Raw genomic sequence first — 14,865 nt, 5'->3', positions numbered from 1 at the left:
TATTAAAATATTATTAAAAATAATATTAAAATAAACTAACAATTTTCTTGATGTTTTTTTTTGGACACATATGATTTAATATCAGAAAAGAGATAGTTTCATTAATTGAACACTTTTATGTTTTTATTAGTTCAGATTTACAATATCATGATAAATTGTTGCTTTATCCTTAATAGTTTAAATGATTTATCCTAAAGTTTTGACATATTTGAACTATGATTGCAACGATTGAGTACTTGCCGAAGGACTTAGTATTTACTAATATTATAATTTATTACTAAATTAAGAACTTAGTATTTACTAATATTATTTACTAAAGTATTTACTTAGTATTTACTTTAATACTTTTAATCAAGGAATGACATAACAATAGTTTTCTAAAATTTATTTAGTTCCAAAGAAGTTTAGATTATCTTGGAAATTTCAGGTTGTCGAGATTGCTCCTGCGCCAAGCTTAGATCCTAAGATCAGGAACAAAATGACAGAATATGCTGTAAAATTGGCGAAACATGTTGGTTACTCGAATGCTGGCACCGTGGAATTTTTGGCCGATGAATCCGGAAATTTCTACTTTATCGAAGTCAACGCTAGGTTGCAAGTCGAACACACTGTTACGGAGGAGATCACTGGGTATGTACTGGGAAAGATATGACGTGACAAGCAATCTGCATAAGCTCGTCTATTGTATTTTCTGCACGTGATTTTCAGCATTTACATAAGTACGATAGGCTCTTTCTTAATAGTAGAATTGCTGGAGTTTTATTAAAATAACTAATATGTAATTTTTCAAGGAAATTTTCTGATAGTGATATATGCACTAATAGTTACTAAATTACTATTACAATTTAATTGTAATTTAGTAAGTTATTGTAATTAAATTAAGCAAGTTATTGATTACTATTTTAATTTAATTATATATATAACTGTAAATGATAGATGATCTAGTTGATGCAATGGACAACAAAAAATTAATCACTTTCCAAGTTTAACAATGAAAAATCTGGAAACTAACAATTACTATAAATAAAATTGAGTGTTTTTGCAATAGGATATTGATGAAATATAATAAAAAAACAATAAATATAATTTGCAAGATATGGACAAATGAACATATATCTTCCAAGTTAAATAACAGAAAATTATGTAATTTCAAATTATGATATTATAGAGGCTTAATCTATGTACTTACAATTGACATTCTTGTCACATCTTATACGAGTTAATCCACCTTACATATTAAGAATACATATATTATATCAATTTATTACTTTACATAAAGTTATTGCATAAAAAGATTTCCACAGAAAAATTTGGCGAAAACCGTAACTAAATTATCATACATTCAAATGGCTCAATATCATTACAATAAACGTTTAAACAACAAATTTCATACATCTGCCTATATATCAAGCTCCTTTATAATTTCTATCAGACCAACACACGATTATGTTTTTTTTTTAGAATCGATTTGGTGCAATCTCAAATTCGTATTGCCGAGGGTATAACGTTACCTGAGTTGGGTATGACTCAGGAGAAGATTATTCCTCAGGGTTTCGCCATACAATGCCGTGTGACAACGGAAGATCCTGCGAAGAACTTCCAACCGGATACTGGAAGAATCGAAGTGTTCCGTTCTGGAGAAGGTATGGGTATTCGATTGGATAGTGCGTCCGCATTCGCTGGTGCCATTATTTCGCCTTACTACGATTCGCTTCTTGTCAAGGTAAAGATAATTAAAGACCTCTTGCAATAATATCATTTTTCAATATAGCTCTCTTGTTATTTCATTTCTGTACAGGCTTTTATATCATTGTTATATTCTCAGAAGAAAAAAAAAAGTTTCTTTCTCATCAAGAAACAAGCTATTGCTTCTTTCAGTTCTTTTTTGACCATTTTTAAATTTATTAATTCATTCGTAGTATATACATTATATTAAAGAAAAATTGTAACATTAAATTGCTTTGATGTGCTTTACACATTTAATGTGCTACACATTTTCTTTTTTTTATATGTCAAAGTTTTCTATAAATCTCAATCTTTGATATCTAGGGATGTGCGAGAATCCGAAAATATCGGGAACTCGGTTACCGTTTCTCGAACTACTTTATAATATTGTATGTAAATACACAGTTCAATTTCTTCTGTCAGTTTTGGTGAAGTTATTGGAAACATGGATTCTAAGAATCGTGTGACCTGATGTAAGCAAACGTGTGACTGCGTGCTTAGTACTTGGACATTATGTACGCTGTTGAGCAGTATCGCTGAGAAACTCGGGAAGTTCAGACGTATATTTCAAAATTTGTGTGAATTTAATAAAGATTAAAAATCTTTAAAAAAAATGTCGAGTGATAGTGAGAGTAAAGTTGTGGTAGCAGGAAGTAGTGCAGAAGATATCGTGTAAAGGAAGAAGGTCAAGAGAAGCTTTGTTTGGGAACATTTTCAGGAAAAAGATGATACAAAGGCAGAATGCATACATTGTCACCATGAATTTAAAACCCGATATTTCGGGTTCTCGCACACCTCTACTGATATAATCATTATAAAAATCGAATAATAATGTGCTGTCTTTCTTTGATGCAAACATAAAATGATAAAAAAACTTATACAGTTGCAATAAATCAATGAGATCAAATAATGCTATAGTCAATACAACAAAACTGTGTCACTACATTTCGAATAATTATTCAATTACTCTCGTATAATTAAAAAAAAAACAGAAAATAGCTTTACATATTACATATACAGAAACCATAATACTTTGGACATTTTATATATTTTTATAAATGCATAAAAATCTACAATTTATTGACAACTGTTAGTCTTCAGTTTGCTCTCTTTAGAGCCAGAAAACTTATTGATACTTATTTATTACTATAATGTTGATACTGTAGCATCGTAGGTCATTAATCATTTAAGTCATAACTTTGTAGTGCGTTTAATTATACCAGATAGCCTATTGTGTTTGCTAAGTGAAGGAATGCGTGAAAACAGGAGAAGTATGAATATGGTGGCAGAAAAAAAAAAAACAGTTGATCGATGCAAACAGAGTTGATTGACTCGAAGACAGAGTTGGATTTTGAAAAGAAGTTTTTTTTTTTGACTGGTGACCGGATTTATTAGTTATTATATTTGTTATCTTGTCCTTTACCTTTCATTTAATCTCTACAATATCATAATTTAGAACTAAATAATAGTAATACTAATCACTCGTTTATTAAGAGTACTCATCACTCTTTTATTTATGTTCTCAGGTTATCGCTCATGCAGGGGACTTGCAATCATCTTGTGCAAAAATGAACCGTGCCCTCCGCGAGTTCCGAGTTCGCGGAGTGAAAACCAACATCCCATTCCTCCTGAACGTGCTAGAAAACCAAAAGTTCCTCAATGGAAACGTCGACACGTACTTCATCGACGAGAATCCGCAGTTATTCCACTTTCAACCGAGTCAGAACCGTGCTCAGAAGTTATTAAATTATATTGGTTCGGTTCTGGTGAACGGACCAAGTACTCCGTTGGCCACATCGTTGAAACCAGCCGACATAAAGCCTCACATTCCTCAGATTGCTCTAGGTATGGTATCCAAGCTTCGATTGGGAACGGGGAAATGTCCAGTCACGTGTATACACGACACTTTGAGTTACTATTCGCATCGATTTCATGTTTGGGTACGATTCAAATGTCAGAAGCACACGAACTGCTTTTGATTTCATTATGTTTCGATAGGAATCAATGGGACTAAATCTTTTCTACTTCTTCTTTCTGTGAGGCAACTAGAGGGTGTCTATTGATGGTAGTCTATTTCTTTGATCTTTAGTATAATGGAACAGGCTAGGTTTTGTTTGTTAAATTTATATCTTTTTAAGAATATTTTATTTTAATCTTCATTAATATACAGGAAAGAAGGAATAAGATCATTTTATTATACTTAACTATTTTTGTTGAATGTTTATTTATTCCAGATTTAAAAACTTATATACTTATATAGATAGATATATACATGTACTGTTTCAATATTGATAACATATAATCAATAATTATTAATATTTTAATATTCTATTTTAATGTTTGTTATAAAAAATCATGTGTGGTGAATGTACGAAGATTTTTTTTAAATATTAGATCAAACAACTGCATGATTAGTAAATTTTGTTGAAAGGCCAGTCTATTTTTATAATTTTTATTAAATTACTAGAGAAAGTTAGTAGTAGTATAGACACCCTCTTCAATATTTTTCACGCTTCTTTCTTGGGTTAAAAATCAATCGCAAAGGATTTACACTATTAAATATTTTATGTTGCTATTTCAAAATTGGGCCGCTATGTACACACACAGATACAGCACCTATACACGTGAAATCCTTTATTTTTAATTCTACATATAACATACTTTTCTGGCATGGTGTTCTAATTTCTATACGACGTAACTTTAGATTAGATTTTTCTTTCGGCACACAATGTGACTGAAACATTTGTGATTTAAAACTTTTTCTCCTTGTGTCCATTAATTTGCAATAATATGAGGGATTCTATCGTAAGAATACTCTCGTAAATTTTTGGGGACGTAAAAAATTTAGATAAAATGCGTATTAATAATGTAATAGTATAATTATTTCTTAATACAGTTGTCAGAGATTTTGTTATCACGAAAGATATGTAGTATTACAAAATAAGACTTTCAGTATTAACTAATGTAAAAGCATTTTCAAATCATTAAATAATACCATTTACCATTAAACAATAATTGATGATAGATAATAAATAATAGTAAATTGATGATATTTAATTAATAATAAATGTATTTCTCTCAATTTTATTTCGACAAGTTTTTAGTACAAGTTTTTTCGACATTATTAGTATATTTTAGCATTATATCAATGAACGATATGATGGTTAGTAGAATTTCGATTATTCAAACGTCGATAATTCCAGTAAATATCTCAGTAAATGTTCTAAAGGAATTATTAACTTTATAATTATGCAATTTAACAGCTTAGAAAGATTAGAGAAACTAAGATAATTAAAAATCATGTTTGTAATAAATTACAATTTTTGATGTGTAATGTATTCATTAATGTATTCAATGTGAGTAATCCCATCATTTTGAACAAAATTAATTTCGAGAAAATAAAATTTGATTAAAAAATAATTGTACTACTATATCATTATTACGCTTGTCATCTGAATTTTTTTCGAAAAATTATAAGTAGAGCGTGTTTATTTCGAATCTCATCACTATATTTTTTTATATCTTTATTTATCGTCCAGTAATTTTATTTTTTAGAAATTAATAAACCTTGTAATTACATGTCATTGTTTATCGCATGCTTTTATCTTTTTGTTTGGCCATTTTTTTTAGACTTTGCTAAGTTTAATGCAGCTGCAGAAGAGTGCAGTGATCCAGACACATCAGGTATGCCTTAAATTGTGTTATCATCATATCTTCTTATGCTTTTTTTCCTCTATTTTAAAGTAATTAAGTCAGTTGGATAAGGAAAGGAGTGAAACTGGAGGTAGGAAAATAGGCACAATTCGATATTTTTTTTTTTTTATCAAAATCAAACGATAAATTATCGTGATTGTACATCAATTGTATTACAGACGAGTCGCACATGATTCGAATTTGTAATTTACAAATATTGGAATTGAAATTGGCATTGGTGTTTGGTTTATACGATCGAAAGGGTTTTCGTTATATTACGAAGTGAAATATTGAATTCTTATTTAATTACTTGTTTATGGGTGACAATTGTGATTTAGAAGAGTGTAGTATGTGTTGTCAATGTAATTTGGGTAATACCGGAATTTGTTGGTACATGTTATAAAAATGAAGTCTAAACTAATTATAAAAAGTAAAAGAAATATTACCAGACTGCGGATTTTTCTGCAATTATATAAAATTGTAGAATGCAAAATATTTGTAATATGAAAATGTACGTAAATAAAATATATATGTAAGATATATGCAAAAGTATAATGTTTTCTATAATGTTTGGTAGTTAAAATAATTTTCCATAGTGATTTCGCTTTTCTAATTATATTGTCAAAAATCCGCAGTCTATTTATTACAGTGCAAGTAACACTGTACAAATTGGAACTATTTTCAGCAAAGAGAGAACAGATTGCTTTTTTTGTAATATAATTTGATATTACAGCAGTAAGGGGAAGTATAATTTTAATTTTAAAGTCTTTAAATTTCTTCAGCATAACGTGAGAGAGATTTGAAGACTGTATATTTCCATTTAAACAAGATTAGAAGATATATTTATTTCAAATATTTTAACTTAAAGTGTCATCATTAATAAATAGACTGTGAACTTTTATGCATTTATAGGAAATTTCAAAATTAAAAACGATGCTTTTTGTAATACACATATCCATAATATTTATCTACATATATAACATTTAAAAAAATATTTTACTAAACTTTTTCTTTTTTTTTCTAGGAATTTTCACAAAAATTCATACTATTCGTAAATTCTTGTTTCTCGGTCTCTCTTTTATCTTCTTTAACGCTTCTTTTATAAAGCTACTAACCCCGCACGTGAAAAGCTCTGGCGGTTCCTCTAGATATTTGAATTTCAACGAATTCCTTCTGAACTTTCCAGATGTAATGGAACCACCGAAAGGCTTTCGTCACATTTACAAGGAGCAAGGTCCAGAAGCGTTCGCCAAGGCTGTCAGACAGCACAAAGGGTTACTTCTGATGGACACCACGTTCCGTGATGCACATCAGTCTCTTCTAGCGACCCGTGTCAGGTCGCATGACCTCCTAACCATCTCGCCTTTCGTCGCCCACAAATTCAGCAATCTTTACTCCCTGGAAAACTGGGGCGGTGCCACGTTTGACGTTGCTCTCAGGTTCTTGCACGAGTGTCCTTGGGAACGATTGGAGGACATGAGGAAGGCGATACCAAATATTCCTTTTCAGATGCTTCTCAGAGGTGCCAATGCCGTTGGCTATACCAACTACCCTGACAATGTCGTTTACAAATTCTGCGAACTGGCTGTGCAGACTGGAATGGACGTGTTCAGAGTATTCGATTCGTTGAATTATCTGCCGAATCTGATTCTTGGTGAGTTGATGAGAAAATTTTTCATTTTTAAATATTGTTGCAATAGTACAGGCGATTCTTGGAGAAAATTGAACACCTGAATATCTTTAAACTGAAATAATAATTAATTATGATATATTTTATAACTTGAAGACTGGTTTTGCTTTTACATATATATAATATGTTGCTCGCGAAAGCTCGCTATTTGAATAGTTATAAGAATTTTTTATGAATGTATCATGTGTGTTATACGAAATATTTTCACGTTCCAAGTGAATAATATATTTATGTCATTCGAGTTCATGATATTATATGAGACAAAGTGATTGTACGAACTGATGGAAATTATTTATCAAATTAAAACGTATCTTCATCTCCCCTAAATAATTTTACAATTTACAAATAATTGCACGATTTATAACTTATAAATAATTATGAAGAAAGTCACGAATTAATTATATCACATAGTAAAATTATAGAAATTTAATTTGTAGGCTCTAGAAAATGACTTTGTTTTTTCTCAAACGTCTTGATAAAATAATCATAGTACAAGGAATAAAATGAAATTCCAGGTATGGAGGCAGCTGGCAAAGCAGGAGGCATCGTCGAGGCAGCGATTTCATACACTGGAGATGTGAGCGATCCAAAGAAGGAAAAGTACGATCTGAAATACTACACGAATTTGGCGGACGAGTTGGTGAAGGCCGGTACCCACGTGTTGTCGATTAAGGATATGGCAGGTCTTTTGAAACCGAAAGCCGCTCGTATGTTGATCGACGCGATCAGACAGAAGCACCCTGATGTTCCTATTCATGTTCATACTCACGATACCGCGGGTGCTGGAGTAGCATCGATGTTAGCTTGTGCAGAAAGCGGCGCCGATGTCGTTGACGTTGCTGTCGACAGTATGTCTGGAATGACGAGCCAACCATCCATGGGTGCTGTGGTCGCCTGTCTCATTGGTGAGCAAACTGCTTGTATTTGATTGAGTGAAAGTAACGTCAGCAGAAATTTTCACTTGGAATTACTGGAGTAAATCTAAATGTACAAATCATATCATATAGTACAATGACACTTGTATAAACACTACATATAAATCTGTATAAAATCTAGATATCATATACTATAATATCATTAATATCAGAGACCTTACATAACATACAAAGAAATAATGTTTATTGAATAAAAGTTAAAAATAGCGAGAAACGAAAAACGTTGTATTGTAGATCTACTTTTCGATATGATTGACAATGGCGATTAAAGAAAAAGTTAACTTGTATTTTTTATGCACTTCTATACGAACCTCAAGCAGTTAAGCTATAGTATCGAAAATTATACAATTGTAAAGAATTAATGTAACGAAGTATCATATGTTTTATAGATTTTAATGTTTTACAGATTTTGTGAAAATTGATATAATATTCATATAATTGGTATTAGATATTACGTTTAGATTTAGATTTATATTACATAGACTCAGTTGCAGTGTTTCTCATTTTATTTACAACTCCATAAATAGCACTGTCAGATTAATTCATTTATTCTACCGGATTGCTGATCTCATATAGATTAATTAAGAGATAGTGATCAAATTTAAATTAAAATTTCCACAAACAAAATAAATTTGCAGGGACTCCGAACGACACGCAGTTTGATCTCGGTGATGTCTCGGAATACTCGGCCTATTGGGAGCAGACCAGAACATTATATGCTCCGTTCGAGTGTACGACGACCATGAAATCTGGAAATGCGGACGTCTACTTGAATGAAATTCCTGGCGGTCAATACACGAACTTACAATTCCAAGCGTATTCTCTCGGCTTGGGAGAATTCTTCGAGGATGTGAAGAAAGCATACAGGGAAGCGAATTTGTTGCTCGGCGATATCATTAAAGTTACGCCCAGTTCGAAAGTAGTTGGTGATTTGGCGCAGTTTATGGTTCAGAATAAACTTTCGGCTGACGATGTACTGAAGAAAGCGGAAGAACTCTCTTTCCCTAAATCGGTCGTAGAATTCTTGCAAGGTGCTATCGGCGAACCTTACGGAGGATTCCCTGAACCTCTTAGGTACGTTAAATTATTGTAAATAATAAATTATCTCTTTCGATAAATGTCTAGTCAGTCACAAAATATTTAAATTATCGTAGAATTTAATTATTATATTATAGAGATTGTAGAATTTGAAGTTTGGAGGAGAACTTAATTATTATAGATATTGCAGGGAATTTTGTACAATATTGTAGATTTTATGAAGAATTTGGCAGATGAAGTATTATATGAATTTTGAGTAAAACCAATAGAAAAGATTTTTTCAATAGAAAAGATTATGTTATCAAAGATATTGATATTTATTTATAAATTGATAACATTTAAGTTAGATTCAGAACTTAAAACCTGAAGAAAGAATCTGTTTATTCTTTTTATTATTTTAATCGTTATTTATACTTGTTTTATTTGATGGTATTCCAAAGTTTTAAATTTAGAGTAATTTACGTAGACTCTGTATTTCTTTTGGATAAAATTGATCTTGATGTATTACGTCTACTTTACAGATATATCAGAAATAATGTATCTTTCTTATTAGTTTCACAACTACGTTTCACTGAACTTTCCTATCTATTTTTAACTAAATTTTGTAATTGTATTTTATAGGTCAAAAGTATTGAAAGACATGCCACGCGTAAAAGGAAGGCCAGGTGCCAGCTTGGCACCGTTGGACTTCGACGCTTTGAAATCTCAATTACAAGAATCTCACCCCCACATATCGTATAAAGACGTTATGTCAGCCGCCCTTTATCCCAAAGTTACGGACGATTACCTAAATTTCCGCGAGAAGTTCGGCCCAGTGGACAAACTAGAGACGAGAATATTCTTGACAGGACCAAAAGTCGGTGAAGAGTTCGATGTAACGATCGAAAAGGGGAAAACCTTGGCTATCAAGACTTTGGCAGTCGCTGAGGATCTTACTAAAAATGGAGAGCGCGAGGTGTTCTTTGAAATGAATGGTCAACTCAGATCTGTGTTCATTAAGGATAAAGAGGCTGTTAAGGTAACTTTAAACTTTAACTGATACTATTGAACATTGGAGGCTGTAATAATTTAATTTGTAATAAATTACATTTTTACTTTGTTTTGGAATATTTTTAATTTTATTATTAAAATCTTTTAAATCTCCACCAGAAAGAAAGTAAAACGAAATGTTCAAATTTTCAGTATAAATTACTACAGCCGTCTATAACTCATTGATTCTTACTTCAAAATATAAGTTATAGTCAGGAAAATCTGTTTTTTAAATATTTAAAGAGAAACAAAAATGTTTTTTGAATTGTAAGAAATATTGTTAATATTTTAGGAACAGTCTAATTGTAACTAGGAAATTAATTAAGATTCATCTTCTCTCAAATCTTCTCTCTCTATTTGAATTATTTTTTAAATTTATTTTAAATATTTGAAATTTCACAAATGTATGTAAACTTTTGTGACTATTAAAATGTCTCGGAAAAAAATCTTTCTCTTTTTTAGGAACTCCACGTGCATCCTAAGGCTGCTAAAGGAGATAAGAACCAAATCGGAGCACCGATGCCTGGCACTGTGATCGACATCAGGGTAAAAGTAGGCGACACGGTCGAGAAAGGAGCACCCTTAGTTGTATTATCAGCCATGAAAATGGAGATGGTGGTCCAAGCTCCAAAAGCTGGAAAGATCAAGACGCTGGACGTCACTCAAGGAATGAGATTAGAAGGAGACGATTTAGTCTTGACTTTAGAATAGAACTTTTAAATCATTCGAGACTGAAACGTCTCTGAATTAGTTATCGTTTTATATATTCTTTTTTTTTTTAACAAGAGTGCATTTTGTTCGATTAATCGACTTCGGCCGTCGTTGTCGTCCAAAATGTAGGTAAAGATCATTCGTGTTCCAATTTATCCCGGGTCGATTTGATAATCAAATTTCAATGTTTTTTTTTATATACATATATATTTTTACATAATTTTTCTTCGTTTCTTTTAATCGCATAAAATGTCGATATAGTGTAAGATTTATGAACAAATAAGGTAATTGTTTATTGTAAAGCCTTAAGGATACGAAAATTCGAAAAAAATTGCTAAATTTTTGACTACCTCGAGGAATAATAGGAACAAGACGCGAGATGTCAACTTAATTAAACAAAGGTGCACTTCTTGTTCGCCGAGGAAAATAACTGTATGTAAATGAACATTCGCTCTAAGATACTTGTCGAAGAATGAGAGCAACGAACGTCCAATTGATGTATATCTTCATTGTTGGACATGATCATTGAATATTCTTTTTTTATTCCTTTCGATTGTTGTATATAAGGTGTCTCATCTAAATCAAGCAATTTAATCATTTAATCAATTACTTTTCTCTTAATGATGTATAAATATTTAATTTCAGTAGCATATATATGACAGAAAATACAAGCGAAGGATATTGTCATTCTACGATTATTATCTTTTTTTTACATAAATATTGGGTCATCCTATGAATAATAGTCTTCTTGAAGTTGAGTTTAAAATAATGAGAATTGTTATTATTAGAGTTTTGAAACATTACTAACGAATCGTTCCTTATATTTATTATGTATAAAAATATACTTTCGCGATATAATAACAATATTATCCGTAGGATGACCTAATATATAATATACAAGAAAATATATATATAATATACAAGAAATTTCTTGATAAGTTGTATTAGGTGAGACAGTTTGTGTGATCTCTCGTCGAGTTCATCTATTCGCGACGATCATTTTCTAGTATTTAATGCAACGTTGCATTCACAAACAGAATTTGTTCCTTGCAACGAAACTCGCAATCTGTGAATTACAAAATCTCGTCTGTCAATTTTTTAAGCAATTAATCGAACGCAACAAAGAATTGATCTATGCTGCCTGAAATGACGATTCCTTCGTGTTCATACTCGATCTTAAGAAATATATCAAAGGCCTACAAACAACGTTTTTACAGAGACAGAAGTGATTATCGAGCGTTAAAGTTTAATAAAGGTAATTCTCGCCATCGATGACAAAGTGATTTAACGAGGCAAGTTGAAACTCAGGCTTGGGCACGTTTTATTTGAAGTTATTGTTTCAACTTTAGCTATATAATAAGAAACATAATTGAATCAGTTTTGTACAAACTTTATAAATCATTAGTAATTATTAATAATAAGATGAACGTTTTGGGCAATTGGAGACAATACTTTTTATTAGTTGCCTCTAGAGATTTTACGTGTTATTTTTAGAAATTTAAGAAATTTCACATTTAATTTTGTTATTAATTTTTGTACAACAAAATTTTTCAATTTTAATAACATGCTAATGTTTACCTTACGATTCTGTAGTTTTTATGTAAAAAGATTTCACCAGCAATTTAATTCCATTACTTATGAATTCTCTTTAGAAGTTCAAGACTCTCGATGAGCATTTGTAAGTCTTATACTTTCCTTTTTAAAAATTCTCACGGATTCTCAAGTGAAGTCAAAGATGTGCCGCACCACAGTGCAAACAAATTTTTATATTCTGAGCTTATTTTACACGCTTTGTATCACTGTTGTAGTATTTTGTATACTTTAATGTTAAATATGATGCACAATTATTGGTTCAGTTATGCTCTTCGCTGTAGCTAAATAAAATGAAACGTTATTCATCATTTTGAATAGTGCTCAAGCCTGTTGAAATTGTACAAATTATTTGTTCAACTCCTTAAGGTATCAAAGTGCCAGTACATTAGCATTTTTCAAACTACATATGTATATATAGCAGCTGTATAAATATATAAAACTATATATAAATATTAGCCTAAATAAATGGCGATGGCGGGACTAATTATTTGTTTCTTTGTCAGGATTTGTTGAATGGTTTTCCAGGGATTTTAGCTAGTATCGAGATTGTACAAAGTGATTAATTTGTGAGTCAAGGTGGTTTGGGAAACGCTTTACGTAGATTTAAGTCGAGGAAACTCTCGAGAAAGGGAAACTTGCTGGATGTTCTATGCTATACTCACTAACTGAATATTATTACAATTTCCGGTACGTGAAGCATGGCTGAATAACATTGTCCTGTCTTAGCTCGTGATTCCTGTTCGTTGTATAATAGTTCCATTGTTTTTTTTTTTTTTTTATTTTTTCAAGAGGACGAATTTTTTCAAGAGGACAAATTTCGCGACGAATTCGTGTACAAAGTTAGTTGTAATGTCCGATTCGAATCAGGTTCTATTTTAACCCTTTGACGTAAAAATATCAATAGGATTTAACGATAGATAATGCCAAATTGTCTAATAATAAGTGAATTAACTTAACTGTAATTCATTGAAATTTACCATTTTTATAGAGAATGAAATTTTCATTGATGACATATTGTCGTGAATTGCATAATATTTTTCGGTAGCAACTCTGAGAGGATTCAAAGAAATAAATATTGTACATATATAAAAATAAATCGATACGTAATCGAGATTTTTTTTCCTTATAATTAATACAATCTGATTACCGTGTTTCAACATCGAATGAAATTACATATTTTATTTTATTGTTGTTCATAATCGATCACATCGTCAATCTGTTAATTGGCCCGTTTTTTAATCAGGAATTTTTATAATCGCGAACTATTAAAACATAATAAATTGGAGATTGATTGATTTCAAGCTTTCATTGATTTCGAACCTTCATGCTGGTAATTATCCAATTGATTTGAATAATTTAGTGACTTCTTTTTTTAGCGTCATTATTAAATTATTAAAAAATATATGTATTAAAATTTATATATATATATTAAAAAATATATATTAAATTTATAAAATATATATTAAAATATATATTAAATTAAATTTATATATATATTAAAATTACATATTTATTAAAATAATGAATTTCCAATCTTTTGTAATTACTAATGCAAAGTGCTAATATGTGTTGTATATACTTTTATAAATACAAATGTAATTAATGTACACTCTTACACATTATAATATAAATTATATATTAACACAATAATATATGTCATTCAAACATATTAATAAAATTAATTTCACCGATAAATAAACGTGCATGGAAAGATCAGTGAGGAAATTATTATATTCAAGAGAGTTCATTCGTCTTCTCTCCAATTAACAGGTTGACGTTGGTTTAATTCAAAGAGATAACTGTACATATAATTGTTTGTATACAATGATACATGTACAATGTGTAAAATGTTTCTCTTTATTTTGATTTATATCAAAAGATTGTACAGTTGTGTTTGATGTCAGAAAGAGAAGGAGGGATTTGGATCATCGCAAATTCCCCCCTCGTCAATGCGTGTCTACGAAGCAGTTTGCAGTGTATTTGTGTAGATATTAAACTTTAACGAATGTAATTGCATTTGTATGAAGTAAAGCAGCAAATGCAACACAGTCTTTTTACAATCAAATCGAACGAGCTCCTCCTACTTTACGTATTACGTACGTGAAGCGAGCGAAGCTCAGCTGTACTGAATCTCTTGCAAAAGATCAATTATTAATAGTAGATTAAGATCCGGAGATCTTACGAAAGTCGGCTGATAAATAATACACAAACGTAGATAGATTTTATTAAAGCATTTTTATCAAATCGATAAGAAGGAAAGTGCTTCGTTCATAATTGTACGAATGAGAATATTATAATTATATAATTAGCAATCAGCTATGTTTTTCATTATACACGCAATTCAGTATCCTCTTTTGATTTTTCAACTGGCACGCACAACTTTCTATCAGTCGATCTTCGTATTGCTTTAACAAAAATTTTCTTTCTTTCCTCGTGTTTCACTTTCGTTCG

At 30.6% G+C, this 14,865-nt stretch overlaps 1 protein-coding gene across 3 annotated transcripts in view; it reads left to right on the top strand.

Moving 5' to 3' along the window:
• Nucleotides 1–13,709, top strand: part of LOC122529429 (pyruvate carboxylase, mitochondrial) — a 38,055-nt gene extending 24,346 nt beyond the window's left edge. For 2 of the 3 annotated variants that reach the window (XM_043655565.1, XM_043655567.1), the window contains 9 exons: nt 428–630; nt 1,462–1,723; nt 3,252–3,570; nt 5,356–5,409; nt 6,605–7,072; nt 7,624–8,013; nt 8,682–9,117; nt 9,703–10,099; nt 10,573–13,709. In XM_043655565.1, coding sequence (XP_043511500.1) covers nt 428–630; nt 1,462–1,723; nt 3,252–3,570; nt 5,356–5,409; nt 6,605–7,072; nt 7,624–8,013; nt 8,682–9,117; nt 9,703–10,099; nt 10,573–10,821 — 2,778 coding nt within the window. In that variant the 3' untranslated portion in view covers nt 10,822–13,709. The remainder of the gene's footprint in view (nt 1–427; nt 631–1,461; nt 1,724–3,251; nt 3,571–5,355; nt 5,410–6,604; nt 7,073–7,623; nt 8,014–8,681; nt 9,118–9,702; nt 10,100–10,572) is intronic. The other variant, XM_043655568.1, reaches the window with a different exon arrangement.
• The last annotated feature ends 1,156 nt before the right edge of the window (nt 13,710–14,865 follow it).

The sequence above is a fragment of the Frieseomelitta varia genome, unplaced genomic scaffold (genome assembly GCF_011392965.1).
Source record: "Frieseomelitta varia isolate USP_RPSP 00005682 unplaced genomic scaffold, Fvar_1.2 scaffold_285, whole genome shotgun sequence".
NCBI classification, from domain to species: Eukaryota; Metazoa; Arthropoda; class Insecta; order Hymenoptera; family Apidae; genus Frieseomelitta; species Frieseomelitta varia.
This window is presented reverse-complemented; position numbering and strand designations above follow the sequence as displayed.